The sequence below is a fragment of the Eulemur rufifrons genome, chromosome 28, assembly GCF_041146395.1.
Source record: "Eulemur rufifrons isolate Redbay chromosome 28, OSU_ERuf_1, whole genome shotgun sequence".
In the NCBI taxonomy this organism is placed as follows: domain Eukaryota; kingdom Metazoa; phylum Chordata; class Mammalia; order Primates; family Lemuridae; genus Eulemur; species Eulemur rufifrons.
The window spans coordinates 45,863,263-45,891,019 of record NC_091010.1 but is presented as its reverse complement, the minus strand read 5'-3'; the positions used below and the strand labels follow the sequence as shown (position 1 = coordinate 45,891,019).

The 27,757-nt window shown below is 52.2% G+C and overlaps 1 protein-coding gene across 4 annotated transcripts; it reads left to right on the top strand.

Annotated features, from left to right (window-relative positions):
- Positions 1-1,741: 1,741 nt before the first annotated feature.
- On the top strand, positions 1,742-27,652 carry HPS1 (HPS1 biogenesis of lysosomal organelles complex 3 subunit 1). Of its 4 annotated transcripts, none has more exons than XM_069459841.1 (20): positions 1,742-1,786; positions 3,298-3,414; positions 5,092-5,208; positions 10,507-10,644; positions 10,840-10,982; positions 12,127-12,235; positions 14,504-14,664; positions 15,153-15,267; positions 15,902-16,000; positions 16,103-16,169; positions 18,232-18,281; positions 19,488-19,655; positions 19,747-19,926; positions 20,802-20,863; positions 21,015-21,149; positions 21,246-21,311; positions 22,354-22,498; positions 24,513-24,626; positions 25,926-26,008; positions 26,435-27,652. In XM_069459841.1, exons 3-20 carry the CDS (start codon positions 5,092-5,094, stop codon positions 26,595-26,597), a joined length of 2,115 nt encoding a protein of 704 aa, XP_069315942.1. In that variant the 5' UTR covers positions 1,742-1,786; positions 3,298-3,414; the 3' UTR covers positions 26,598-27,652. The 4 variants fall into 4 exon arrangements, with proteins under 4 accessions (XP_069315942.1, XP_069315941.1, XP_069315943.1 ...); XM_069459840.1 differs by having other exon boundaries at positions 16,100-16,169; XM_069459842.1 differs by lacking the exons at positions 1,742-1,786; positions 3,298-3,414; positions 5,092-5,208; positions 10,840-10,982 and having other exon boundaries at positions 10,552-10,644; positions 16,100-16,169.
- The last annotated feature ends 105 nt before the right edge of the window (positions 27,653-27,757 follow it).

Genomic DNA, 27,757 nt, shown 5'->3' with positions numbered 1-27,757 from the left:
TGAAAATTACGGAGATGGATGATGAAAAGCTGCGTGGCATTATGAATTTATTTAATACCACTGAACTGTGCATTTAAAAATGGCTAAGTGGTAAATTTTGTGTTATGTATATTTTACCACAATAAAAAAATTGGAAAAAGAAACTTACACTGTCACAAAAACATGTATGTAACTAAAAATAGACTTAATTGGATTACATCAAAATTAAAAACTTTGGTGCTACAAATGACACCATTAAGAAAGTGAAAAAACAAACCACATAATGGGAAAAAGCTTTTGCAAATCACATATCTGATAGAGGACTGGTATCCAGAGCATATAAAGAACTCTCATAACCCAGTAAGAAAGACAAACAATTTAAAAATGGATAAAGGACTTGAATAGACATTTCTGCAAAGAAGATGTAAAAATGGGCAAAAAGCACATGAAAAGATGAACAGCATTAGTCATTAGGGAAATGCAAATCACTGCCAGGAGATACCACTCCACACCCACTAAGATGGCTATAATAAAAAAAGATGGACAGCAACAGTGTTGGTGAAGATGTGCAGAAATCGGAACCAAGGTGCACTGCTGTTGGGAAATGGAAACTACTAGCAGGGAAATGGATAAGTAAATACCAGCATATCCATTTGATGGAATTTATTCAACCACTGAAATTCATGCTCATGAAGAGTTTGACACAAGAGAGAAACATAGTGAGTGACCAATCTCAACTAGGGGTCAGGGAGAGAGATGCCTATGATGGGGCTACGGGCTGCAGATGGAGAGCTGGAAGTTGCCCTAAAGTGGGCCGGGAGGGGTGAGTAGTGGGGGGGCGGGGGACGAGTGAGGCTCACTTAGACAGTATCCCGAATCTGAACGTGGTGGAGGCATTAGTTCTTGGCCCCTGCCTTTCCCCCAAGGGATGCTCAATCTCTTGCATCCTCAGCCAGTCCCTGCACCCATCCCCTGCTGGGCTGGGCTCAAAGCTCCCAAGCGGCCCCAAGGCACTGAGGGGTGGCATGTGTGGGGATTTAGCCCCTGCCACGGTCTACATCAGCAGCCTCCTTCAGCCACCCGAAATACACATACAATTTTAATAAATCTTGCAAACACAGGTTCAGGATAAAACTCCTAATGTGCACCTCACTCCCAAATGGATTGAGAACCCTTATAAAGGAACCCCGGGGTTGGCCTTCTGGGGCAACTGGGCCCTTCTTCAGGCTGTGTCTCCCCTCTAAGTCAGGGAAAGCAGCCACAAACGGGCAGCTCTCGCCCCAAAACCACAGTGCAGCGAGTAAAGCCAGAGGGGAGAAAGAGCCCAGCAGGGACCCAGGACACCTGGATTCTGATCCCGGTCCGGCCCCTCAGCAAGTTATTTCCTCTCTCTGAGCCTGAGTGTCCGTCTTCTGTAAAATGGGTCTACATTGGGACGGTCGCAGTGCCTTGGTGGGGAATCGCTTGAGCTGAGGCAAGTGGAAGGGCCAAGCACAGTGCCGGACCCATCGCCGGTGCCTCTGACGGCTGTGCACACGTCCCCCAACCCTTTGGGCCTCAGCGCCTTCCGTGTTGACAGGAGGCATGTGGCCACAGGACCGCCTGATTCGGAGCTGGCGGGCTCAGGGTGCCCAGCGGGAGCGCACGGCTCAGCCTGCAGGGGCTCTCAGGCAGGGGCGGGGCTTGGACCCAAGAAAGGAGAGGAGAACCCCTCCCCGGGAGGGATGGTCACGTGGGCAGGTCACGTGGCCCTTCCGGAAGCGCGCCGGGCTCCGGGCCTGCCGGGTGGCGTGTGGTCCGCGATCTGGTACGTGGGTCTCCCACGCTGTGGGGCGCATCCCTTGGCTGTCCCCTCCTTGGGCGGCGGGCTACCTCCGGAGTGCCCCCCGCAGCCCTCCCGGAAGTGAGGCAGGGGCCGTAGGAGTCCCCAGGAGCGGGCCCCTAGCCATCGCGGGGCGTGTGGCCGTGGGCGGGTCGCTTCACCTCTCCGAGCCAGAGTTTCTCCAGCCATGAAGTGGGGCGGTGTCACAAGTGAAGCCTCTTTCCCAAGGTCGCCATGAGGTTCGGGAGTGGGGAAGAGGTGGACATTTTGGGGTGAAAGTGAACAGAAACCGTGGCGTGCTGGGCAAACAGGAAGCCTGCCCTTGAGTGGGCGCCCCGCGGCGGCAAACTGCGCCTCCGGCTCAGCGAGGCTCCCCCCAACCTCCCGAGTCTCCTGTCCCTGTGGGGCAGGGCCTGAGGCCGAAGGGGCAGTTCGCTGGGGAGCAGGGGAGAGCCCGGGCTCCAGATGGTGACGGTGAGCGCTGGGGTTTTTTCCCCTCAGGTTGGCCCAGCGCCCTCTGGGGCTCCCCTTTACCCCTAAGTTCCTTCTCTAGAGCAGGACAGCAAGGAGAACACAGAAATCCCAAAATGACACCGCTGGGTTCTCTCTCCAACAGACTTTGGTAAAAAAAAAAAAAAAAAAAAAGGGAAAAGAAAGGAAGAAAGAAAACCAGAACCTGCTGTCCGCTGAAAGCACCCCCATGTTTGGGGAAACTTAGCATTAAATTCAATCATGCAGGTGGTGGATTGGGTTTCAGAGTTGGGTTGCCGAAGATGCTGAACCCCTAACAGCCCTTTCTCTGTGCCTAGGAGTCACTTGCTCCTTATTTATTTATAGTGTTTGATTTTCTGATTAAGTTTTCTATGGTTCCTACCTTTTATCAGAATATGAATGATTCTGGAACCAGCTTTGCCTACCCTGTTATTTGAAGAAGGGAAGCTGGAAAATAAGAATAAAGACCCCCATAGACCACAGAGCTCACTAAGGTCACTCCGGTGACTCCCCCTAATCCTGCAGCGAGGTGGAGCCTGCGGATGTTGCTCCATTTCACACCAGGAGATTTAGGCTCAGGGAGGTGTAAGTGACTTGGCAAAGCCAAAACTGTTATAGAACCTGGTCCCGCTGCCTTTTCTGCTAAGGTTTACTGCCATTGGCCACAGCCATCCAGGATGCCTGCTCTCTTCACTGGGACTGGGACTGTTCCCCCTCCCCCCCAGGCCTGGGATGTGCCATGCTGTCTCCCGTCAGTCACCCATAGCAGGCTCCCTGGAACTGCTGGGGAGCTCTGAGTGGCCCACAGAGAAGTGAGAGTGGGCGGTGCTGGCCCGGTTCTTCTTGTTCTCCGTGATGGGAGGTGAGGGGCAGGAGCTGGGCTATGTTCTCAGCAGACTGCGTCAGGGCCTGCAGAGACCTGGGACCACGCAGCCCTTCTCCAGCTTGTGCAGCAGTTGAGACTAGAGTGTCTCTGCTTGCCCTCACGCTCTTTCTGTTTTAAGCGTTTGCAGGACTGAGGATGCTGCGTTGCTCTCCCATGAGCTGGTCACCGAGTCTGTCTACTGCAGCCCTTCCTGAACCTGTGGCTGTCTGGAGGCTCTGCCGTGCTCCGTGCCGAGGTAGATGCTCTTGCCCCACCTAGGGCAGACAGGGAGGCAGGTAGCACCTGCCCTGCGGCTGTGTGAGGCGGCAGAGTGAGGTGGGCAGTGGGCTGAGCACCCTGGGCTCTGCTGACTCTCTTCCCTACGGCCTGCCCAGCTCTGCATCCTGGTGTCACCTTCATGCTGGTGCCGGGTCTCTCCTTCCTCCCTTGCATCCAGGCGGTCATCCAGGCCTGCTAGGTCACTTAGCTGCAGCTCTTGAATTGGCCCCTTCCTCTCCACTCTCCCGGCCCCACCAGGGAGCGAGCACTCATTTCCTCACACCAAGATGACTGGCCTCCACGACCTTGACCTCACCCGTCTCCAGCCTGCCTGTCCACAGCTGCCTTTCCCCAGCTCACTCACTTCCTTCCCATCAGGCTGACCCCGCAAACCCTCGACTTGGTCACACTCTGCCGGGAGTCCCAGAGCAGCCTCTTCAGGTCCACCTGCTCTCTCCCAGCACCCTCTTCTCCACACCTGTGCCTCTTTTTCTGCCTTACTGCTCAGCAACTCCGTGGGAATAGGCTGCATTCCTTGTTCTCTGTACTGCTAGATCTCCCCACATTCACCTGTGAACACCTTGGGGCCAGGTGCTCTGAGTTAGCGTTTGGGAAGAGTTCACTGAGCACCACTAAGCCGGACACGGGGATCCTGAAGATGGTGGAGCACAAGGCTGGAGATGCTATGATCCTTCTGAGGAAGCCAGACAGCCTCTCGTGGGAGAGTTAGAGCAGAGCTTCCTAGTCATTGTCATGCCAAGCACGTACAACACGGTCACGTCTGCGTTGCACACTGAGGCACACGAGCGGGTTTGAAGCCCCTGCCAGAGGCCTGTCAGCTGCAAGCTGCTACCTGGAGCTCTGGCCTCACCAGACTTGGTGGGACCCCCAAGGGTTTTAGAGGATCTATGTCTTGCTGCACCCCAGGGGGCCAAGGCACAGTGTGGGAAGCTGTGTATTGAGGATCTACCAGTGAGTGAATAGTAAAACGCATTTCACGTACAACCAAGCACAGAGGGTGCATGAGCGGGTGGTGGGGAAGGAGGTTGGGAAGGGTTAAAGTCACTGATGGATGTGACCAGATGGATGTGGCAGCTAAACAGGTGCGAGAAGGAAGCGTGGACAGGGTCCTTAGGAAGCTTCTGTCTCTGCCAAGAGCAGGGGGAGCTTTTGAATGGAATTTCTATAATGCTGACATAAATTCCTCATGGACTTTGAGGCCCATCTTCTTGAGCTGTGTTTTATTTAAGGGAAAGATCCCAGGGCTGCCCTCCATTCCAGACCAGGTTCCCCGCACAGATGGTTCTGTGTTCAGACTAAGAACTGGGTCCCTTCCCTACCCGGTTTGGTTCCCGTAGGCCCCATGGTGGGTCTGATGCTATGGTGAGGGGGGCCAGATAACAGCGGACAGAGCCCTGGCCTTGGCACCAGACAGGTCTGGGTTCAGATCCCGGCTCTGCCACTTCCAGCTGTGCCTGTGTCCTGCCCTGTCAAGTTGTGAGGGTGCAACAGTAACACCGGGAAGCACTTGTGGTGGAGCCTGGCGTGCAGAGGGGTCTGTGAACGCTTGCTGGGGTTGGGATCCTCTTCATTACTCAGGCTGAGCTCCCGGACAGGGGGTCTGGGGTGACCTTGACTTGCTTCTCCCTGGCAGATGAAGTGCGTGTTGGTGACCACTGAGGGTGCAGAGGTCCTCTTCTACTGGACAGACAAGGAGTTTGAAGAGAGTCTCCGGCTGAAGTTTGGGCAGTCAGAGAATGAGGAGGAAGAGGTGAGTGTGGGGTGGGCAGTCCCAGGAGGGTGGATGGGAGGGAACAGCGCAAAACTCCCAAAGGCAAGGAGGCAGGAGAACTGTGTTCACCCTCCTGGGCCAGCCTGAGGGATCCGCAGGGCGGTGTGCACGGTCCTACGTCCTTCACACCTAGACTCGCGTCTTCGGAGGTCGGCCTCTGAGTGCAGGGACCCCCACCCCACCCTTCCCCACCAGGGCTCACTGGGCTAAATGAGGGGAAGAGGAGTCGAATTTTAATCACACAGCAGAGAAACTTAGTGTCATTAGTTTCTCCATCTAAAAAGTTTAACATACGTTTCACATTAATGTTTTAAACAGCTATATTCAGGTATAATTGACACACCATAAACTGTACACATGTAAAGTGCACGATATGATGTGCTTTGATATGTATGTATACCTGATTCCATCACGATCAATACAATGAGCACATGTACCGCACCAAAGGTAGAATCCCTCCTTGGCCACCCCCACCCCATAGCAACCATGGGTCTGCTTTCCGTCATGATAGCTTAGTTTATGTTACAGGCTTCTATATAAGTGGACTCGTACAGCATGTACTTGGGTTTAGTTTGATTTTGGTTTTGGTTTGGCTTCTTTCAGCATAGGTGCTGTGTAATTCGTCCACGTTATAGCACGTATCCGTAGTACATTGCTGAGTAGTAATTTCTTGTATCAATATGCCATGATTTATTCATTTACCTGTTGATGAACATCTCTGTTGTTTCCAGTTTTTGACTATTACAAATAAAGCAGCTGTGAACATGCGTGTACCAGTCTATGTATGGACACATGCTTTCATTTCTCATGGACAGATACTTAGGGGGGAATGGCTGGATCACGTAGGTGTATGTTTAACTTCTTTTTTTTTTTTTTTTTTTTGAGACAGAGTCTCACTCTGTTGCCCAGGCTAGAGTGGGTGCCGTGGCGTCAGCCTAGCTCACAGCAACCTCAAACTCCTGAGCTCAAGCGATCCTCCTGTCTCAGCCTCCCGAGTAGCTGGGACTACAGGCATGCGCCACCATGCCCGGCTAATTTTTTCTATATATATTTTTAGCTGTCCATATAATTTCTTTCTATTTTTAGTAGAGGTGGGGTCTCGCTCTTGCTCAGGCTGGTCTCGAACTCCTGAGCTCAAACGATCCGCCCACCTCGGCCTCCCAGAGTGCTAGGATTACAGGCGTGAGCCACCGCGCCCGGCCTTAACTTCTTAAGAATCTGCCAGACATTTCCATAGTGGTTTTGTCATTTTCCATTCCACCCATAGTGTTTGAGAGTTACAGTTCCTCCATAGCCTCGCTAACAGAGTCTTTTTAATTTTTGACATTCTAATGGATGTCTGCTAGAATCTCATTGCGTTTTAATTTTTATTTTGTTAATGACTAATGATTTCAAGCACCTTTGTATGTGTTTATGTGCCATATCTTTTGCCTATTTTTTATTTGGGTTGATTGTTTCTTCTTACTATTCTTATTGAGTTTTGAGAGCTTCAAATATGTTTTGGATTCAAGTCTTTTATTAGATATATGTTTTGCAAATATTTTCTTCCAGTTTGTAGCTTTTCTTTATATTCTATTCATAGTATCAAAGAGCAGGAGTTTTTAATTTTTGATAACTCTAATTTATCCATTTCGTTTTTATGGATCATGCTTTTAGTGTCATAGCTAAGGAATCTTTGCCCAACCCAAAATCACAGCGTTTTTCCTATATTTTATTTTGGAAATTTTATAGTTTTAGGTTTTATATTAGGTCTAATGATCTTTGAATTTTTGTATATGATGTGAGGTATGGATCAAGGTTTTTTTTTGTTTGTTTGTTTGTTTTTTGCATATGGACATCCAATGTAACATTTTAATGGTACAACTCAGAAATACTTGTCATTTTCACTTCTGTAATTTCCACTCTACGTTCTAAAGGGGTAATTTATTTTGAAAATTTTTCCAGATTAATTCTGGGTTAAAAAAAAATTTTATTGGGGATGTAGTAGAGAGAATTTTGCATTTCTGCAGCAGCATAGACCAGTTACCTCTCTTGCCCTTCCTGCTCTAATGGGCCAGGTCATCTGACTGATGCCTGAACTAGCTCCATTTCCGCAGCATCCCAATGTTCTTGTCACAGTCTTTAGGAGAAGACAAGATACCAGAGATTATGGACATACAGGTGGTTTGTTTAGGCTAAAAACAGGACTGTGTGTTTTATTTTTTTACCAGCCAATACGTATAATTTTTAAATTAAGAATTTTTAGGTATTTCAGTTTTAAGTATTTCTGCTGTTTCACCTAGGTCAGTTTAAGAAGCAAACCCTTTGGCAGGCTTTCTCTTCCTCTTTATTAAAAACCTGGTAAAGAAACAAACTCTATGTTTTTCAGTTCCTAAATGTCTAGTGTGAAGGGAAAAGTCTTTGGAGGTGCGTGTGCAGAGCCCTCAGGAGAGGGCCTGGCACGGAGGGAGCACGTGGGAAAGTTGGTTACTCTTTATTTTAGAAGCAGCCTTTGCAAGGGTGGACCAGTCATAGGCATTTCTGTCACCTACTGGGTGCATACTGGGGACACCCGCAGATGCCCCTCTGTCATCCTTGAGCTAACTGGGCTCCAGGGTGGCCAGGTACAGCTGCACAGGTTGTGCGGGGCTAGGGAGTATGGGGGCGCCAGGGCTGGAGGCAGGGGCAGGACGGGGCCATGTCAGGGTGAGGCTATGCAGAGCCAGGGCCAGAAAAGGAAAAAATTCTCTACAGTTTTATTTTTTAGGTGCAACACCTTTTTATTCCTGATCATATAAATATAATAATGTAAATTAATTGTAGACAATTTGGAAATACAAAGAAATAGTTTTTAAATGACCTGTATTTCCACTACTCAGAGCTTATTAGATTTTTGATATACTTTCTTTGGGTCTTTATCTTTTCTATATGGTTGGGATCATACCACATTTACAATTTTAGTTCCTGTTTTTTTCACTTGGCATTATATCAAGATCTTTCTTCCATTTTGTTAAATATTCTCAGAAGCATAATTCTTAACAGAAGCATTATATTCTAGTATGTGAATAAAGGTATCATTTACTTAGCCATTTTCCTAATACTGAACACAGACACTGCTCCAGTTTACTGTCAGTATTGTTGTAAGGAACGTTTGTGCTTGAATTTTATCCTTTATCTGATTATTTCCTTAGGATAAATTCCTAAAAATGGGAATACTGAGTCAAAAGCCATTCAAAGATTTTGCACCACTTTATAATTCCACCAAGTAATATATGAGAATGCCCCTTTACACTCTACATACACCAAAAATTTTCATCTCTCCTCACCAAAAAAAAAAAAAAAAAAAGTTATATATCTGCAGAAAAAGCTATAAGCAAGTCTCACTTAATGGTGGGGATATGTTGGGAGAAATGCATCATTAAGCAAGTTTGTCATTGTGTGACTGTCCTAGAATGCACTTGACACAAAATTAAATCATGTAGCCTCTTACGTACCTAGGCTGTATGGTACAGCCTGTTGCTCCCAGGCTGTAAACCTGTATAGCATGTTACTGTACTGAATGCTGTAGGCAGTTTTAACACAGTGGTGTGTAGATAACTAAACATATCTCAACATAGAAAAAGTACAGTAAAAATAGGGTATTATAATCTTATGAAACCACCTTTGTATATATGATCCATCGTTGACCAAAATGATGTTATGCAGCACATGACTGCACTGCTTTTAAGATGAGTTGCTATACATAATCTAGATTTTTAAGTGACTTTTCTATTAATATAATTTGTTCATGACAGTTCAAGAAAATCATGATATGTGAATAATTCAACAAACATTTATTCTTGCCTAAGGGGGGTATTCCTTCAGCAAATTTTAATTGAGAACCTACTATGTGCCGGCCTCTGGGGATAAAGCAATGAACTTAGCAACGCGGTTTCTGCTTTCATGAAACTTAGAGTCTAAAGAGGGATGCTGTTCAGTGAACCAGATGGCAAGTAAATACCTTGAGTTCAGTAGTGACAAATGGTCTGAAGATGTTACACAGGGTATGGGTCGGGGGTGGCTGGGTGGGGTGGCCTGAGGGTGGTCAGCAGAGGAGCCATCTGAGCTGGGACCAGAGGATGAGAGGGACCCACTGTGGAAGCTTGCCTGGCATCCTGCAGGAGCCGAGCACAGTCCTCAGCTCCTGAATGTTGGCAGGAAAATACTGCCATGTCCCACTCATCTTTTAAATGCCACACATGACTGCTGGCCGGTTGCCTGTTTTTCTTTTCAAGGCAAGGTCTTACTGAGCTCCTTGTAGATTTCCCCAGCTCCATGCTAAGGCTCCGCCTTCTCCATATTTCGTTCTCATCTTCTGAAAGCCGCTCAGGGAAGGTCTGCTGTTTTCTTCCTTTCTTTTTATTCCACTGTGAAGAATTTGAGTTGTTTCCATTCCACTGGCTTTATCCCATTTTTATTCACAGATTTTTCAACACACCTATGCGGTTCCTTTTGGTTTTTGTTTATGTGTTTTGTTCCTTCTTTTGCAGGGTGGAGAGAATGGATGGGGAAGAGCTTATCAGAGTAAATGCACACGTGTTGTGGAAAATAGGAACAGTATAGAAACGTAAAAAGTAGAGGAAAAAAAATCACTCGTGATCCCTCTGTCCAGAAGTAATGACTTTAACAGTATTTACTTTTTTAGTGTTTTTCAACACATTGTTTTTTTCCATGCATTTTTAAATACAGAGCATATCTTTTTTTTTTTTTTACTACAACATTGTATCAGAGGAATTTTCCATGTCATTGAACCACTCTAATATTTTGAGTGGCTTTGGACTCTTCCATCATCTAGATGTACTGAAATTTATGTAGCTGCGTCCTGGTACTAGACATTAATGTTTTTTTCCAGTTTACAATAAACTGTGCTGTAGTGAACATCTTTGTGCATGTGTCTTTGTTCCCATCTCTGGTCATTTTCCATGGGATAAATTCTCCAAAGTAGACTTACTGGAACAAACAGCACGGAGCTGTAGCAAACTTCCTGCCCCGTCCCGTGTTCCACATATTCCCCTTTTGTGCTGCGGCCGCGTTCCCAGTGTTTCCCTCTCGATTCTGAGCCTGAACAGGACGGTTAGCTGGTCACCCTTCCTAGTCTTCCTAACCACCACCCACGGTATCTTTTGGTCCGCCTCCCTAGTAGGACAGCAAAAACCTGCCAGGCGGGTCTGGCCCTTTGGAGCCCTCGATGTCCAGGCCTGGGTCTTGTCCCCAGTGTCTGGCCCACTCTAAGCAGTGTCCTTTTCTCCCCTCTTGCAGCTCCCCGCCCTGGAGGACCAGCTCAGCACCCTTCTTGCCCCAGTCATTATCTCCTCCATGACGATGCTAGAGAAGCTCTCAGACACCTACACCTGCTTCTCAACGGAAAATGACAGCCACCTATATGTCCTTCACCTGGTGAGTATGGCCCTCTTCACACTATGGGGAGTCCAGAGCCTCTCCCTATCTTGGACCTGAGACTCCTTTAGAAGGCAGAAGCTGCGTCTTACCCAGGTCCCTTGGGCCCCGATCCTCCCCTCCCTGTCCACAGAGATCAGGGCAGGTGAAGGGAGGGCCCGGGACTAGCTGACATTGGCCCGGCTGTGCCTACAGTTTGGAGAGTGCCTGTTCATCGCCATCAACGGAGACCACACAGAGACTGAGGGGGACCTTCGGCGGAAGCTCTGTGTGCTCAAGTACCTGTTCGAGGTGCACTTCGGGCTGGTGACTGTGGACAGCCAGCTCATCCGAAAGGAGTGAGTCCTCAAAGCCTGTCCCCTGTCCACCCCAACCCCCCATGTCCTTTGCTGAGCACCCTTGCTGGGCCAGGCAGCGGTGCCCGGCCTCTGTGAAGCTGCCATGCCACACTCTGCCCCCGGCTGGGCCTCTGAGTCAGAGAAGCCCAGCTCAAAGGGACCATCTTATCCAACCTTTTCATTTTACATATGGGGATCTGAGGACAGAATTTAAATAGCTTGCCCAGGGCCACCCAGCTGGTTGGTGGCAGCACAAAGCCTGGAGATCAGAGCTCAGGATTCTCAGCCCAGTGCTTGTCCCGTTCCCCTAACACCAGTCGCCTGTCCCTACACACCTGGCTTGAGCTCGCCCTCGGTGGCTTCTCAGAGAAGCTTTAGACTCTCGCTCCAGAACAGCACGTGCCTGTGCATGCTCATATATTCATGTGAACGTTTTCTGAGGGGACAGACCCCCAACCTGTCTCTAGGCCCGCAGTAAAGAAGTCAGGGAAAGAGAGTGGCAGGAGGGACCCCAGAAAAGAAACGTGGTTGCAGTGCAGGCCTAGAAGTGAGGGTGGGATCACCCCCCGATTCTCCTACATAGGTGGGAAGTAGCAAAGTGTGGAACTCTGGGTCTTTTGAGTTTTGTAGCGACATGAGCAAGTACCCATATGGAGGCACTTGTCAAGTTAGCAAACGTTTCCTGAGTCATTTTAGCCCAGGTAGGTCACAGTTTCATTGGGATGCCCAGTGCGGGTCCCGTCAGCATTTGAGCTGGCTGTGGCCCTGTGTGTGGCTCTGCTGATAGACTAGAGCTTTCTGCCTTCGGTGACCTGTAGGGGATGTCAGAGGCATAGAAAACTCAGGCACCACCCTGGCTCTCTCTCCAGCTGGCTTTGTGTGACATGTCTGTGTGTGAGGCGATTTGCTCCGGTGCCTGCCCCTTGACTCCGTGCTCCACCCCCCCACCCCCCGCCCCACAGCTAGGGCTCAGCCGGAAACACGGCCTCTTCTGTGCTGCGTGGCTGTCCCAGTTCCCAGTTATGTGGTCACTTCACATGCGCTCTCCCAGCTCCGATGCTGAACTGGGACTGTCTCCTTTGGTTGGGGCTGGGGAGACCAGCTTTCTCACGGTCTCTCCCGCTCTCTCTGGCTCTGCCCCCAGGCTGCGGCCCGCGGACCTGGAGCAGCGTGTCCAGGTGTGGCAGCGCTTCCAGAGCCTGCTACGGACCTACGGCCGCCTGCGGGAGCAGGAGCAGTGTTTCGCTGTGGAGGTGACTACCGGGCATGGGAGTCCTCAGGGCTCGGAGGTGTCGGGTCCGAGGGGGCATCTGGCTTTAAGACCATATTTTGCCACTAACAAGTGAAGGCACAAGCCGACCTTAAAACTCATGTATTCAGGGAGTTATTTTTTCTGGCCACATGGTGAGTGGGGTACTTTGATGGGCCTTCCCATAGAAAAACAGCTAGATCCTGGATAACACAGACTTTTAAATGTTTGGGGGTTCACTGTAAATTATGGAAATCTCAGAAGATAGCCCCTTCAACCTGTTCTCCGCGTCCCACAAAAATTACAGTGAGCTGAAACTAGAGTGGAAAGCAGTGGGGAAAAAGCAGCACTAAAGGCAACATTGCCCTGAGTGCAAATGATACCAACACGACAGCCACGAAATAGCCTTAGGCCAGAAGCAAGATAGAGGAGCTGAACCGGTAGCTCTAGGTGAAGCCCAGACCTGAGGAGCTAAAGTGGCTTTGGTCAGTAGCACTCCCTGGCTCCCTGTGGAGGCAAACACAGATTCTCTCTCCATCAGTGGTTCTCGTACTCCAGTATGTATCAGAATCATCTTTAGGGCTTGTTAAATACAAGTTACTGAGCTTCACTCTCAGAGTTTCTCATTTAGTGGGTTTGGGATGGGGGCCCTAGAATTTGTAGTTCTAAAAAATTCCCAGGTGATGTTGATTTTGCTGGTCCAGGAACCACACTTTGAAAACCACTGCTTTGGAGAACAAATTGAGATCAAACAAATATGAGCTCACAATTAAAGAAGGTTAAATACACAAGAAAATAAACCACCATGAGTGAGAGTCAGGGGACCCAATCACTAACAGGTTTAGATCCCAAGGAGTTTTATATATTAGAATTATTAGGTGCAGAATATAAAATAACTGAAATATAAAAGGTAGACTCACAAAAAGGAACAAATTGCAAAAAACTGAAAAATTGGCAGATTTGTGATTCTTTCATGTATATATTTTAGAAATGAAAACATAATTGTTAAAATGAAAAACTGAAGGGATGTGTTATAATAAATGACAAATGAAACATAGCTAGAGAGAGAATTAGTGAACTGGAAGATAGACCTGAAGTCATTAATTCGCACACCTTCACTCATTCACTCTTCCAATAAATGTATAGCACCTATCATATGCTAAGAGGTATGCCAGGCCCTGTGAATACAGAGATGAATGAATACACAATCCCTGCCCTTGAAGAGAAATCAGCCATACATATATACTAAAAAATATAGTAAAGAATCCTGGCTGCCATGTTAGGTTTCTCATCAAAAGCCATGGTGGCACAAGAGATGGAGTGGTCAACTCTTTCTGAAGCATCAGGAAAGACTTCTTGCAGGAAGTGACCTAAGGTAGTTAAGATAAAATCCAAACTACTTCCCAAGGCTACCGGCCCCTGTAGGATCTGTTGCTGCCTGTCTCACCCTGGCCTCATCTCATGCCTCTCTTGTCCTCACTGAGCACTGGTCCCATGGGACTTCTTTCAGTTTCAGGAATACTCTACATTTAGATCTGTCCAATATGGTAGCCATTAGCTACTTGTGGCTGTTGAAGACTTGAATTAAAGCTAGTCCAAACTGAGTTATGCTATATATGTGAAATATATACCAGATTTTGATAACTTAGCACAAAAAAAGAATGCTTTTATATTATATGTTGATAATATTTTAGATATATTAGATAAATAAAATATATTATTAAAATTAATATCTGTTTCTTTTTACTTTTTAAATGTGGTTACCAGAAAAATTTAAATTACACATAGGGGTTGCCTTCCATTTCAGTTGGACAGCTTTGCTCCAAACTCTCTCCCCGCCTCAGAGCCTTTGCTGCTGCTGTGTCCTCAGCTTACAGTGTTCTTCCTCTCCTCTTCCTGTGGCAGGCCATCCAGTTCTTTAGATATTAACTTAAAGGTCACCTCCTCAAGGACATTTGTTTGGACACCCTACCCAAGTAGGTCTCTGCCATTTTCCTCTAGTTTAGTGCTGTATATTTTGTACTCAGCACGCATTACAGTTTGCACCTACTTTGTTTCCTTGCATATTGTATGCCTGTCTGCTAGAGTCTAGCGACCAGACTGTGAGCCCCAGGAAAGTGGGGACACAGCTGGTCTCAGTCTTCCTGTTCCCAAGTATCTGGTGCATAGTATAAGCTCAATGTGGATAGTGAGTGTACCCACGAGCCCAGGGCCTAGAGCAGGAGAAGGTGGCTGGTGACATGGCTTCCTCTTCCTGCCCGCCCCTGGCCAGGCGCTGGAGCGGCTGATTCACCCCCAGCTCTGTGAGCTGTGCATCGAGGCGCTGGAGCGGCACGTCGTCCAGGCCGTCAACACCAGCCCCGAGCGGGGCGGCGAGGAGGCCCTGCACGCCTTCCTGCTTGTGCACTCCAAGCTGCTGGCCTTCTACTCCAGGTGAGCCTGAGGTCCCTGTGTGTGGTGGCTCAGAGGCCCCTGGCTCCCACCCTCCCCACTTCTTACTCCCCCTACCTGAAAAGCACCACCTCCTATGCCAGGAAAGCCTCCGAGACCTATCTCCCCCAGGAAGCCCTCCCAGATTCAGTTCTTCAGCCCCTTTCAGCTCACTCCCCTGTATGGATTATTTCTTCCTGGAACACTGTCTTAGAGCCTCAGTTCAGGAGAACTTCCTTTTATGCTAGTATTGGTCCCTGGTGCTTTCCCATTGGTAAATTTTTTTCTTTTCTTTCCATAACCAACCAAGTTTTCTCTTAAAAATTGATAATTAATTTTACTCATGCTGTACCCGTCTCCAGAAAGGATTAAGTCCGCTGGCACATTTGCAAACTCCTGGAGGGCAGGGGCTGGCCTCCCCCGACCTGCCTGCCCCTGTCCGGTGCCACCTGCCAGGCACGTGCTGACGGCTGCCCTTCTCCTGTCTGCAGCCACAGCGCCAGCTCCCTGCGCCCAGCAGACCTGCTCGCCCTCGTCCTCCTGGTTCAGGACCTCTACCCCAGCGAGAGCACGGCGGAGGACGACGACGAAGACGACGACGCTCAGGTCTCGGGAGGCTCCCCGGGCAGGGGGGCCATCAGGGCGATGGCTCAGAAAAGCTGCCTGGGGAGGGTGGGCGGGCTCCCCTGGTGACGCTGTGTTTCTTCCTGGGTGTGTGGTCGGGCATGACTTTGTTCCTGCTGCTTTCACATGTAAGGGGAATTCTGGAATGCACATGGTCTAGCGGGTTAAAAGTACAGATTGTTGGGGTCAATCCTGGTTTGAAACTCAGCTTTACCTCTTAACCGTGTGAACTGGGGACACACCTGCTCCGTGAGCCTCACTGGGTAACAGTGGCCTGTGCCTCTGGGTGCTGTTGGGAGGGTGGAGCCCAACAGTGCCTGGGGCATAGTGGACACTCAGTGTTGGCCACCACCATCGTTGTCATCTGTCATCAGTGGTAGTGGTTATTTGGATATCCGTGTGCTGGGATTTCTGGAATTTCAGTGTCTCTGGGGAAAGAACAGACCACCTGGAACTGAAGCATCCCAAGAGAGTCTGAGGACTTTACACCCAGGCTGTGCATGGAGCAGGGTGGAGGGGTGCAGGGCTCCTCTGTGCAGTGCTGTGAGGCAGCGGGCAGGTGGGCGGGGGAGCCGGGGCACACAGGCTGACCAGCCTCTCCCTGGCCCTCTCGCAGCCTTCCCCACGGAGGCCCTGGAGCAGCCAGAACATCCCGGTGCAGCAGGCCCGGAGCCCTCACTCCGCAGGCCCGTCCAGGGGGAGTTCGGCAGAGACGGTGTGTGCTGTGCCTTGCCTGGAGCAGGGGGTCTGCCTCTGCCTGTGGGCAGCTCAGGCCAGCTGGGAAGGCTCAGCCTGAGCACTTTCTCCCCCCCAGCAGACAGACAGCTTCTCCCTGCCTGAGGAGTACTTCACACCAGCCCCTTCCCCTGGCGAGCGGAGCTCAGGTGAGGCCTGGGGGGAGGAGGAGGCTGGAGGCAGAGGTGGCCCTAGGGAATCTGTCTCCAGATCCAGTGGGTCCCCGGGATCAATGGGTCCCTCACTCCTAGAGCACAGGGTGCTGTCTGCAGCTCCCCTCCCTCTGTCTTCCTGCGGGCTCCAGCTCAAATTCTAGGACTGCTGAGACCACTCAAATGAGCCCCAAAGCTTTTTAGTATGACAAGGTGATTTCATTTTAAAATTCTTCTCTATGTGTATTCTCGGCCTCATCTTTCTTTTTTGTAGTTAATAATTAAATAATAATCATTTGATTTCACATACCTCTTAAAATATAAATAGTCTTTCTACCATACATGTGTCTCTAAAGAATATGGCTAAACAATAAAAATAAACTATAAATATTCAAAATGTTATTAACAAAAAAAATATAGACAGCCTTGCTTAGAGCAGTAGATGAGGCCAAATCCAGACTGTGCAGTCACTGAATGAACACCACGTTCATCACATTTATCTCTGAAATTCTTAGGAGAAAAGGAAAAAGGGTCTGGTCACAGAGGTGAGGAACCTGTGGCCTTGGGGCCACACGTGGCCTTCTGGATCCTTGAGTGCGTCCTTTTGACTGCATCCACATTTTACAGATCGGACAGGTCCTGTTAATAAAGGGATTTCTGTGGACTCGGTGGAGGGGCTGCACTTGGGGATCCAGAGGGCCACGTGTGGCCCCAGGGCTGCAGGGTCCCCATCATCTGACAGAAGAAAGAAGGCCAGGGGTCAGGCGGAGAGACTTCTTGGGGACTGAGTTTGGGAAGAAATGTGCTGTGCGGCCCCTTAGACCAGTGGCTGTCACTCCAGCTGCACATTGCGGTCACTAGGCAGCGCCAGCCAGCCGGGCCCAAGTGTCATACCAGCAGATGTCCCCAAGTGAGTCCACTGCGCCTCGGGCCAGAACCCCTGCCACGTACAGATTTAGGTTGGAGCTGTGCTTCTCACCTCTGGTCGAGTATCGGACTCAACTGGGCGTCTTTAGAAACTACTGCTAAGCGGGGCCTGTACCCAGACATCCTGACTTAATTGGTCTGAGCCTGGCGTCAGGATTTTTAAAGGTCCCCAAGTGATTTTTGTGTGTAGCCAAATATGAAAACCTCTGGCTTAGATGTTCTTAACTTAGGTCCTTGGACTGGCTGGGAGCCTGGGGCCCCTGACAGTGTGTGCCAACCCACAAGTGCTCGTACATTTTTCCGGGGTGAGGTTCATAGCAATCTTCAGACTCTGAGCCCTCCACAAGCCGAGGCACACTGGGAAGCTCCACTGTGGCTGATCACCAATGTTCCTCTTCCCCCACTCCTTCCCCTCACTCATCGGGATCCTCCTCCCAGCCCCTTTCCCTCAGGGGTGGTTTTTTATGCCTCAGAACTGTAAATAATGCTTTTCACCATGCACAGAACTCACAGCTTACAAATGGCTGCAGTTGCCCTCATCCACTTGCAAATCAGGTGTTTGAAACATAGGAACACGCTGTAAGTAAGGGCTATTTGCAATGAAACACAAGAGATAACAGTATCATTACAAGCATGTAGCATTTCAGGTGTGCAGTGGGCTCAGTAGGTTTGTGAGCTACACTAGGAAGGAACTCTAGCTCAGTTCCCAGCACATAGTAGGTGCTCAGTAAAAGTCTGCTGATTGAACGAATGAATGGGGACATGTAGACTGTGTGCGCCTGACTCCTCGGGAGGGGGAGCCTGAAGGAACAGAGAGGGCAGGAACAAGGGGGGATTTAGGGCCAAGGGAGGGCTGCTGAGGAAATGCGCCCCCCCCACCATTACCAAATCCATCTTCCAGAGCTCTGGGGGAACCTTCCCTCCCCCGGCCCAGGCCACTGTAGCCCAGGGACTGCAGAGTTTGCCCTGTGCCTGCCACCTGGGGGTGGGGGGTGAGAGGGGGGCTGCTCCAGCCACACAACAGCACCTCTGCCCACCTGGCACCGCTGATGGGACAGGGCCACCTCGGCACCACCGCCGTGCTCAGGCCGCTGTTTACATTCCCTGTGACATCATGACCTGTGGCCCACAGGTAGCACCATCTGGCTGGAGGGGGGCACCCCGCCCACCGACGCACCTCAGGTGAGTTTCTCCTGGCTCTGCGCAGGCACCAGCAGGTCGGAGGGTTTCGCCCCCAGGTGACTCTGCGCCAGCCTTGCCCTGCGCACCGCAGGGCTGTCAGTGCAGGGCCTGTCCCTGCGCCCGAGCTCAGCCCAGGGTGGGTGATGGGGGCACCCTGCCCTCCCCCTCCCCCAGGCGCTGGGCCTCAGCTCCTGAAACCACCCCCCCCACCCCGTTCTTAGGAGTAAAGTCCAAGGCAATTTTTGATGTTTTTTAAAAATAAGAATGTCAACATATTTATTGTAGAAAAATTGGGAAATAAAAAAGTAAAGTGTGGAAAAGGAAATAAAAATTTACTCTCAATCCTATTCTCAAAGTAAGATTAACACCTTTCGGTGTTTCCCTTTAGACTTTTTTCCTAGGATTCCGTACCTGTGCACGTACACATACGTTGCATTTCTGTGCATGTTTGTTTATTTTTCCTTTTATCAAATTTGGATCCTAATGTGCTTCATTATACTTTTTATTTAAGCGTTTGCCTGTTTGCTAGGCACTCTTCAGTGGTACGGTTAGTAACGGCTGTTCGAGAGTCCATCTCATGCGTGTTGTTACTTACTTAGCAAATCCCAGCACAGCCAGCACGTTGCTGTTACAGACAACACTGAAGTGACAGCCTTAGACTCCCTCATGATTTCCTTAATGCTCTAATTTTTCCCACCAAAGACTTTCTTCCTCAGACCCCTCCTGAGGCTGGAGTCTTGCTCACTTAGTCATTTTGTGCCTCCGTTTCCCCAATTTGGATGGCTGTCTGGATGTTCTGAGGACAGCAGGAATGACAGACACATTCAGCCTTAATATCTTCGTCCAGATGAAAGCGCGGGGAGGCGGCCTCTTCCCCCTCCCCCCCTGCATGTGTCTTTCCTGCCCTCTCTGTCCCCTCTTTGCCGCCACCCAGCTCCTGGGCCCTCCCCACTGCCCTGTTGGCCTCCAGGCCTGACTCTGGGCAGAAAGGCCCGGAAAGCTGAGAAAGAAAGAGAGCAGAACCGGAGCTGCCAGGGCAGTTCCAGCAGAGTGGGAAATTCTTAGGAACTGGAATTTCTTGGAGCTCAAAGTTTTTATTCCTCGTGGTCTGCAGATAGGGCAGCGGTGGGTGGATCCGGCCTGGGGAGGAGGCCGGACGGTTCTGCCCTCCTGCCCACCTCCCACCGCAGCTCTCCTTCCTCACAGATAGCCGAGGACACCCTCCAAGCGCTGGCTCCCCCCACCCCTGCGCCTCCCGGCCCCAGACGGATCTTCCTGGATGCCAGCGTGAAGGAGAGCTACTGCCCCCTGGTGCCGCACACCATGTACTGCCTGCCCCTGTGGCCGGGCATCAACATGGTGCTCCTGACCCGGGTACCAGAGCCCCGCACCCTGCCCTGGTGCGCTTGGCCGAGGCAGCTCCAGGGTGGCCCCACTCACCGCCCTCTGCCTTTGTTTCCCTCAGAGCCCCAGCACGCCCCTGGCGCTGGCCCTGTACCAGCTGCTGGATGGGTTCTCCCTGCTGGAGAAGAAGCTGAAGGAGGGCCCAGAGGCCGGGGGTGCCCTGCGGTCCCAGCCCCTCATGGGAGACCTGCGCCAGAGGATGGACAAGTTTGTCAAGAGTCGTGGGGGACAGGAGATTCAGGTGAGACCCAGAGCCGGGTCCACCCGGCCTGGGCGGGGGGAGGGGCCGGGCAGCAGAGCTTCAGTCCACAGCAGGTGGGGGGCCAGTGGTCTGGGTCCCGTGCCTGCCCTGCCACGGCTCTGTGACCCTTGTGGTCCTTGGTATGAAATGGCAGCAGAAACCTAGCTGCTCTTTAAGTTTCAGAACCTTTTCGTGTGTTTGGCAGAACATGAATTATAATTCCCATTTTTTAGATGGGGAAACTGAGGCTTCGATAAGTCATAATTTGGCTCGTAAATGGTAGAGCCAGAGCCTGGGTCAGTGAATTGGTGCAGGTCAGTGATCGGCCCATCTCAGGCCATCCCCCTGCAGTGTGGCCAGGGCGCCTGGGCGCCGAGGGCAACACAGAAAAGCGCAGGACACAGCCCCAGCCCACCCCCTGGGAGCTGAGACCAAGAGACTTGGGACAGTGTGCAAGCCATAGACACAGGCCATCGCAGTATGTCCTGACACAGGCCACACGGGGCCTGGGTGGAGCTTCAGACAGAGGCGGCAGCCACTGGACCGAGGCAGCCGGGCCGCTCCTGCAGCGGGCAGTGCCTGGGTCTGTCTGAGGAGCCAGGACTCATTGGAGCCGTGTTGTCTGAACGTAGCAGGATTGGAGGAGGCAGAGCAAGTGAGGGAGGCCCCAGTCCACTCTTCTTTGTGGAGTCCGAAGGCCGTGCAGCATCCGCAGGGCCTCCAAGCCTTCCTGTTAGAACGCCGAGTGCTTGTCCTCTGCAGAGAGCTGCCCGTGCCCGCCCCAGGCCCCCGCAGCAGCTGTTCTCCGCGCAGCTCAGCCCCTGCCCTGTGGGAGCACGGTCAGCTAGCAGACCTGCAGCCTGTCTTCCTTACAGAGCGCCTGGCTGGAGTTTAAGACCAAGGCCTTCTCCAAAAGTGAGCCAGGATCCTCCCAGGAGTAAGTGCTGGGCCCCAAGGACAGGGACGAGAGGGGCTCCCCTAGATCTGTCTGTCTGTCTGTCCTGGGTGCAGGAGTGGGGTGGCCCACACAGAGGCAAGGGCTCCCCTGGGTCTCTTCCGCTGTGATGGGCTCATCTCCTGGTGCCCAGGCTGCTTCAGGCGTGTGGGAAGGTGAAGCGGCAGCTCTGCGCCATCTACCGGCTGAGCTTCCTGACCACAGCCCCGGGCCGGGGAGGCCCGCACCTGCCCCAGCACCTGCAGGACCAGGCCCAGAGGCTCATGCAGTGAGTGCGGTGCGGCCCCCTCGATCCCAGGAGTGGGGACGGGGACGTGGGGCACAGGGCTTCCAGCAGCTTGTGCGTCCCTGCTTCCCCCTGCAGGGAGAAGCTGCTGGACTGGAAGGACTTCCTGTTGGTGAAGAGTAGGAGGAACATCACCATGGTGTCATATCCTGGTGCCTGCGCCAAGCCAGCCCTGAAAGCCTCTCGGGCCATTGTGCCTCCCCTGCTGCCTGGAAGGACGGCCGGCCCTGGCGGGAGAGTAATATTCCACCTCAGCCACTTTCCTCTCACGGAAAGTGACAGGAGTTAGTGTCCCATGTGCCTTGTCTATAGGAACACTCCAACCTGAAGTTGCAGAAATTCCTGCTGTCCCAAAGTTAATTCATAAAAGCCTTAAAGATCCTTTATGTCAGTGTTGCCCGGCTGGCAAAAGGGCAATGGGGACAGGCTGGGGTTCCTGTGGCCTGGTTGGTGCGAGAGGGCCAGGTCCTCCTTAGGTCATCACAGTGCACGGCGGTGTGGGAAGGCTCTGAGAAGGCCTGCAGTAAATGTATATCCCTGTTTAAAAACCCACCTCTAAAACTTATTTCACCCTTTAATTATGAACACTAGTTTTATTGAATACTGATTTTCCATGGGACTTTATATAGAGAGTTTTTTCCTATATTAAAATACCTGAAGTGTCAGGCCTCCCTCCCCAGAAACTTTGCTCTTTCAGCAGGCAGGTGAAAGGACGCCCGGGGCCTCTTTAGCCACCAGCCACTGCACTTCCCTGGGTGTCCGTTTGCCTCGAGTGGGAGTCTTCCAGCCTTCTGCCATGAAGCATAGAGATTGCCAGGATCACGGTGCGGTGGATGGGCTGGGCGTCAGCTAGGCTCACTCATCCGCAATGGGCTCCACTCACACTCCAGCCTCACTTAAATTCTTCCCTCATGGAAATGATGGACTATGAACATACTGTGTCCTGTAGAACCCAGAGCTGCCCGTGTTAAATGTGCATGTGTCAAGGATCTCAGACCGTCCCAAGGCTGGGGAGTTGGGAAGTAGTGGAGACCTGGGGATGTGGGGATTCCGAGGGCTTGGCTGGGGGAAGGGGAGGCCCGGCCATCCCCACACCATTGCTGGGCAGAGCGGGACGCCGAGAGGAGGGCAGAGGAGCACCCTGCCTGGGTCCTGGCTTCGTAGGCACCTTAACTCAGACCTTCACCTACCTGGAAGACTTCCCGGGCTTGGTGCACTTCATCTACGTGGACCGCACGACCGGGCAGATGGTGGCTCCTTCTCTCAGCAGCAGTGAAAAGACTTCATCGGAGTTGGGCAGGGGGCCGCTGGCTGCCTTCGTCAAAACCAAGGTAACTTGGCCCGGGCACTCTTCAGAGCCCATTGGATGGGGCGCTCAGGCCTGAACCCTGCCCAGGAAGACAAGCTCCTGGGTCCCCTGGGCTCCTGTGAGTCTCTGGTGGCCCTGCCATAACCGTTCCTGGCCTTTGTCAGCGTCTGTGCGCCAGACATGCTGCAGGCGCCCTGGGAACAGCAGCTTGTCTTGTTGACCTCAGGGACCGGGACACGGGCCAGGTGGGCCTCAGCGATGTCGGGCCACCTCTCCTGCTGTGTTCCCGTGTGCTTGGGCTCAGCAGAGCACTCTGGGCAGCAGGGCAGAGGAGGAAGTTGCCTGTGCTGGCATAGATAAATGTTCAACAGGTGTTCGCTGAGTTAAACGGAAAGAACTGCAAGGTAAATCAACTGGGCATCAGAATTTAAAACTAGGTGTTTTCTGCTCAGGAAACATTCTTTGCTAGTTCTTTTATTCCCCTGACTTAACTGACTCTTCGTAGCAAGCTTGTATTTTTGGTGGGGAAGGGGAGGCCTCTACTGTCTAAAAAACTCTATATACATACGGAGGAGTTGGTCCAAATAAAGTATGTTTTAATGATTCCAACAAGACGGGTGCCAGAGCCGTGTGCTGGAAGCCCAGCCTCGCCTCCTGCTGCTGTGTGGTCTTGGGCATTACTTCGCCAAAGCTTCAGTTTCCTCATCTGTGAAAGGAGATGATGAGACTGTGTACCTCACAGAGCTGCTGCAAAGATTACGTGATGCATGTGAGGTATTTAGTGCAATATGTGGCACAAAATACAGATGCTGCCATTCATTGAGCATTTACTGGTCCCATTATCGTCACCATCTCCATCCCTGCTTCCAGAGGGAGTCGGGGTTCTCTTGCTATGTTTCTTTTCACTGTTTTCCGGTGCCGTTGGTTGTAGTTGAGGTCACTCTGTATATGCAATTGTTTACCACATTTTCACTTCTCATTATATCAGATGCACTTCCTCATGCCATTAATTCTTTATAAACATGATTTTTAGCAGCTCCATCATGTGAAGATAGCATAATTTACTTAACCATTTCCCCAGTGTTTGAACATGAGATTGCTTCCAGGCTGTCGCTGTTATAAATAATTCTGCCGTACACACCTTTTACGCATACATCTGTGTTCTCTTCTCTGATTATTTCCTCAATATGGATTCCCAGAAATGGCATTAGTAAGTCAGCTTACTCGACTGGGAGGAATGTTTTTAAGGTTATTGATGCATGTTGTCAAATTGCTTTCCAATCAATGTATTTGTTTGCAGACTTAAGTAGATAATACATTGTGATCAGGTTTGGAGTGGATGGCGTATCCCTTCCACTGAGGCTTTGGTGAGAGGCTCACCAAGCCTGTTCCCAGCCCTGGGAGATGGGGGAGTGGCTGTCCCTGCTGCCTTCCCTCGGCAGTGCACGGGCAGCGTTGGTGACAGTCCTTGCATTAGGCAGGACAACATCCCTGAGGAGAGCTCAAGCATGTGGTCCCTCAGGTCCTGTGTTTCCATCCGATCTTGGTGAGCCCCGGTTTGGACGTCACCCCGGAGCAGAGGCCGTGCCTGGCTCAGGGTGCTCTACGGTGGAGCACGCCTCCCCGGCATCTTCCTGGCCTGGGCCCTGTGCCACCAGTTCCCAGCCCTGGAGGGGACTGGGTGAGTGAGTGACCCTAGACAGAGGAGGGGTTTCCGAGGGCCACACCTTGATCTCCTACTGTGTTAATGAACAGTGCCCCTGGCTATTTCCTGGACGGAATGATCAGTTTACTAACTTGCGGCTTATGTGTATGGTAACATTACACAAAGTGGTTTTACATGTATTTTATCCCCACCATGACTGGAGAGATAGTCCATGCATCCAATGATGATTCGTTTTAAGCCTCCTGCTCTGTGCCAAGGCAGCGCCCTGGCACTAAGGAGGGATTCCACCGTCCAGGAGCCGCTTGGCCAGCGCTCTGCTTCCTTCCAGAGGCGGGAGGGGCGGCTCAGGCCGGCTGTCTCCTCTCCCCAGGTCTGGTCTCTGATCCGGCTGGCGCGCAGATACCTGCAGAAGGGCTACACCACGCTGCTGTTCCAGGAGGGGGATTTCTACTGCTCCTACTTCCTGTGGTTCGAGAATGACACGGTGGGTGTGGCACGGTCCCTGGGGCAGGGTGATCTGGAAACACTTTCCATCCTTGTAACTCTCGGATTCCTTTTTTCTGAGCTGTGTTCAGTCTGTCTCTCTCTCCCTCTCCCCTTGCCCATGGGATTAACAGAACGGCAGGTAAGCACTGCAGGTGGGGACCCAGAACTCAGAGGTCACATTTTTCCAGGGACATTTATCTTTGCTCTGTGATCCCTCCATCTGGCTGCCGGACAAGCTCACGGTATTTTTGAGCAGCATCCAGGCACGCACGTGGGCAGATGGACACGTGCCCCACTGCGAGAAAGGCTGCTCAGGTCGCACGCTTCGGCAGTAGTGCCTCAATGTCGTCACGGTCACATACATAAGCGTGGCGCACTGTCATTCCCATTGTACAGGCCAACGGGCAGCAGCTGCCCAAGGTGACGCTGACAGCGTGGCTGGGGTCTCTGCCTCCGGGCCTGTTCTTCCTTCCTAGACCTCGCTGTTGCTCTGGCTTAAGCCAGGTGATGGGGATTTACTGTGTGTGGCTGGTCCCCTGCTCCCTGCTCGCCTGCCCCTCCCCTGCTCCCGCCTGCACCCTCTGTGCCCACCGAGAGCGCCAGCCCCCTTTGCAGCGCACGGGGTAGTTACTGGGGCCTCTCGCTGCTGTTCTCTCCGTCAGCCCTCTCGGTGCAGTGCAGTTGGAGCAGGGATCTTTGACCTCGTTCTACAGATGGAGACGCTGATGCCCTGGAGATGACACACCGTGGCCAGGGCCACGAGGTCATGAGAAATGAAGCCAGGGCCTGAGCTCAACTCTCCCGACCTGCAGGCTCCCATCTTCCCTCTGTGCCCCGAGAAGTGCCCAAGATGTGTACACGACACCCGCTTGTGCCTGGCACACAGGACAGGCCCAGTGGACCTTAATTCCCATCCCCACCGCTCCTACCCTGGGAATCCCGTTTCTTTCAAAGCAGAGCCTTGGGCCTGTTGATCATGCTGTGCCCCTGGAGGCCCCGTGTGACACCCACGTCCCCCCGAGCACGTGCTCGTTGCTGGTCCAAGGGCACTTACTGGTGGTGGCGAGAGCTCCTACGTGCCAGGCCCTGCACGTGAGGCTTCACATATGTTATCTCTAATTCATAACGAGATCATTCTCCTTCCCATTTCCCATGTGAGGGAATAAGGTAAAATTGGTCCATGCATTTTCCCAAGTGCCAACCACTGAGCAGGGCTCAGCCGGCCGTGAACCCAGTGTGTCCAGCGTGAGCCGTGTTCTAACCCCACACCCACTGCCTCCCTGTCCTCCCTCCCCAGGGGTACAAGCTCCAGATAATCGAGGTGCCTGTCCTCTCCGATGACTCGGTGCCCATCGGCATGCTGGGAGGAGACTACTACAGGTGACCTGGCTCGGGCGGCTGCTGGGAAGGGCCATGCACTAGACGTGCATATTGAGGGGGTGCTCCTCCTTCAGGAACGCCCCACCCCAAGAAGCTAGAAACCCCAGTTGGGAGCCCTTCCCGGCGGCCTGGTGTCCAGTGGGGGAGGTGGCGAGTGCAGGGCGCATCTGCGTTCCCGCCGCTTCCTGCCAGCGCAGTCGTGGCAGCATGTGCACGCGCCTGTGCTGGGCCCAGAGTGTCCCTGCTGGCGCCTCTTAGCTGGGGCACCACCGTGCTCAGTGAGGAGGAGAAGGTGCCGAGGCCGTGTGCAGGGCCGGTGATACGACCAAGGGGATGGACGTCTGCCTGCGAGAGGCGGGAGAGGCTCCGGCACTGGAACGGTGCCGGGGCTTCGCTCTGAATCCCACCCTGCGTTTCCTTCCGCAGGAAGCTCCTGCGTTACTACAGCAAGAGCCGCCCAGCCGAGGCGGTCAGGTGCTACGAGCTGCTGGCCCTGCACCTGTCGGTCATCCCCACCGACCTGCTGGTGCAGCAGGCCAGCCAGCTGGCCCGGCGCCTCTGGGAAGCCTCCCGCATCCCGCTGCTCTAGGCCAGGGTGGTCTGCCCGGGCACCCCGTGCCCCACCTGCTTGCCAGCGTTCCCCATGGCAAGAGCCTCCTCCTGAGGATGGGGCGGGGTCCTCAGGCAGCCACAGGGCATCTTAAACTGCGCCCAGACCACCCTCCATGTGGGGTTCCAAGCCCCCCAGTCCTTCCCTCTGGAGGAAGAGGAAGACCAAGGGTTCTTAGAACTACAGTGGCTGTCAGCTTAGAGCTGGCAGCAGGTCCTGTGCCACAGCCGCCCCTCCCTGGATCCTGGGGGACAGGAAGGAGGTTGCCAGGGCCCAAGGCTGTCCGAAGGTACCCCCTTTCTGCTGTTCTCTGGGGAAAGCTCGCTGGGCAAGCCATTTCCTGCCTGGGTAAAAGGTGCTCCTTTGGCTGGGCTTGAATTCCAGCTCTGCCACTTCCTCTCTGTGGCCCTGGGCAAGTTTGTCAGACTCCAAACCTCTTCCCCACTTTTAAAGTGCTGGCACCTCCCTCTCAGGGTGGGTTTGAGGATTACCAAACACTCGCAGGTGCTCAATAAATGGTTATTGTTATTCATACCGGACGTGCTTGTGCTTCTGGGCCCCTGCTACGTCCTGGCACCGTCACACCTGCTGGCGTCTGCCCTGGGGCTGGAGTTCTGGAGCTCCGGGGCCTGGCCCAGAGGTTTGGATTCACTTGGTCAGCATGTTCGCTTCCCAGGCAATCTGGTGTGCCCCGACTGAGAACCACTGCTCGAGGGGTACAGCCCCGTCTTCCAGCCAAGACGTTTCTACCCCAGAATGGACACAGGGACAAGAGACCCTCAGAACACTGGGACTGGGCAGCGTTTGCTCCTCTGGGGCCGAGAGGCCGGTGCTGGGCCAGAGAAGTGACGCGGCAGAAATAAGCACCCACCGCAGCAAAGGAACAGACGCCCTGGTGACACGTGGTGCGGGAGCTGTGCCCTCTGTGTCTTCAGGGGAAACTGAGGTGAAATTACCGAGGAAGACAGGCACTTCCTTGCAGGAGGCAGCTTCGGGGAGAACAGAGGTGCTGAGGGAGCTGGAACCACACCTGGGCTGAAGTCCTTAGAAGGCAGCAGTGAGACATCTCCTGAGATGACTGGACTGTGTTCCTCATGAATATCATGATTTCATGGATGGAAATTAAGAAAAATACCAAT

Bases quoted from the DNA above. Each gene is read 5' to 3' on its own strand.
- HPS1 (XM_069459840.1), top strand. From the start codon at position 5,092: ATGAAGTGCGTGTTGGTGACCACTGAGGGTGCAGAGGTCCTCTTCTAC. The intron at 12,236-14,503 runs GTGACTACCGGG...GCCCCTGGCCAG, and splicing joins AGCAGTGTTTCGCTGTGGAG to GCGCTGGAGCGGCTGATTCA. The intron at 16,001-16,099 runs GTGTGTGCTGTG...TCTCCCCCCCAG, and splicing joins GGGGGAGTTCGGCAGAGACG to CAGACAGACAGCTTCTCCCT.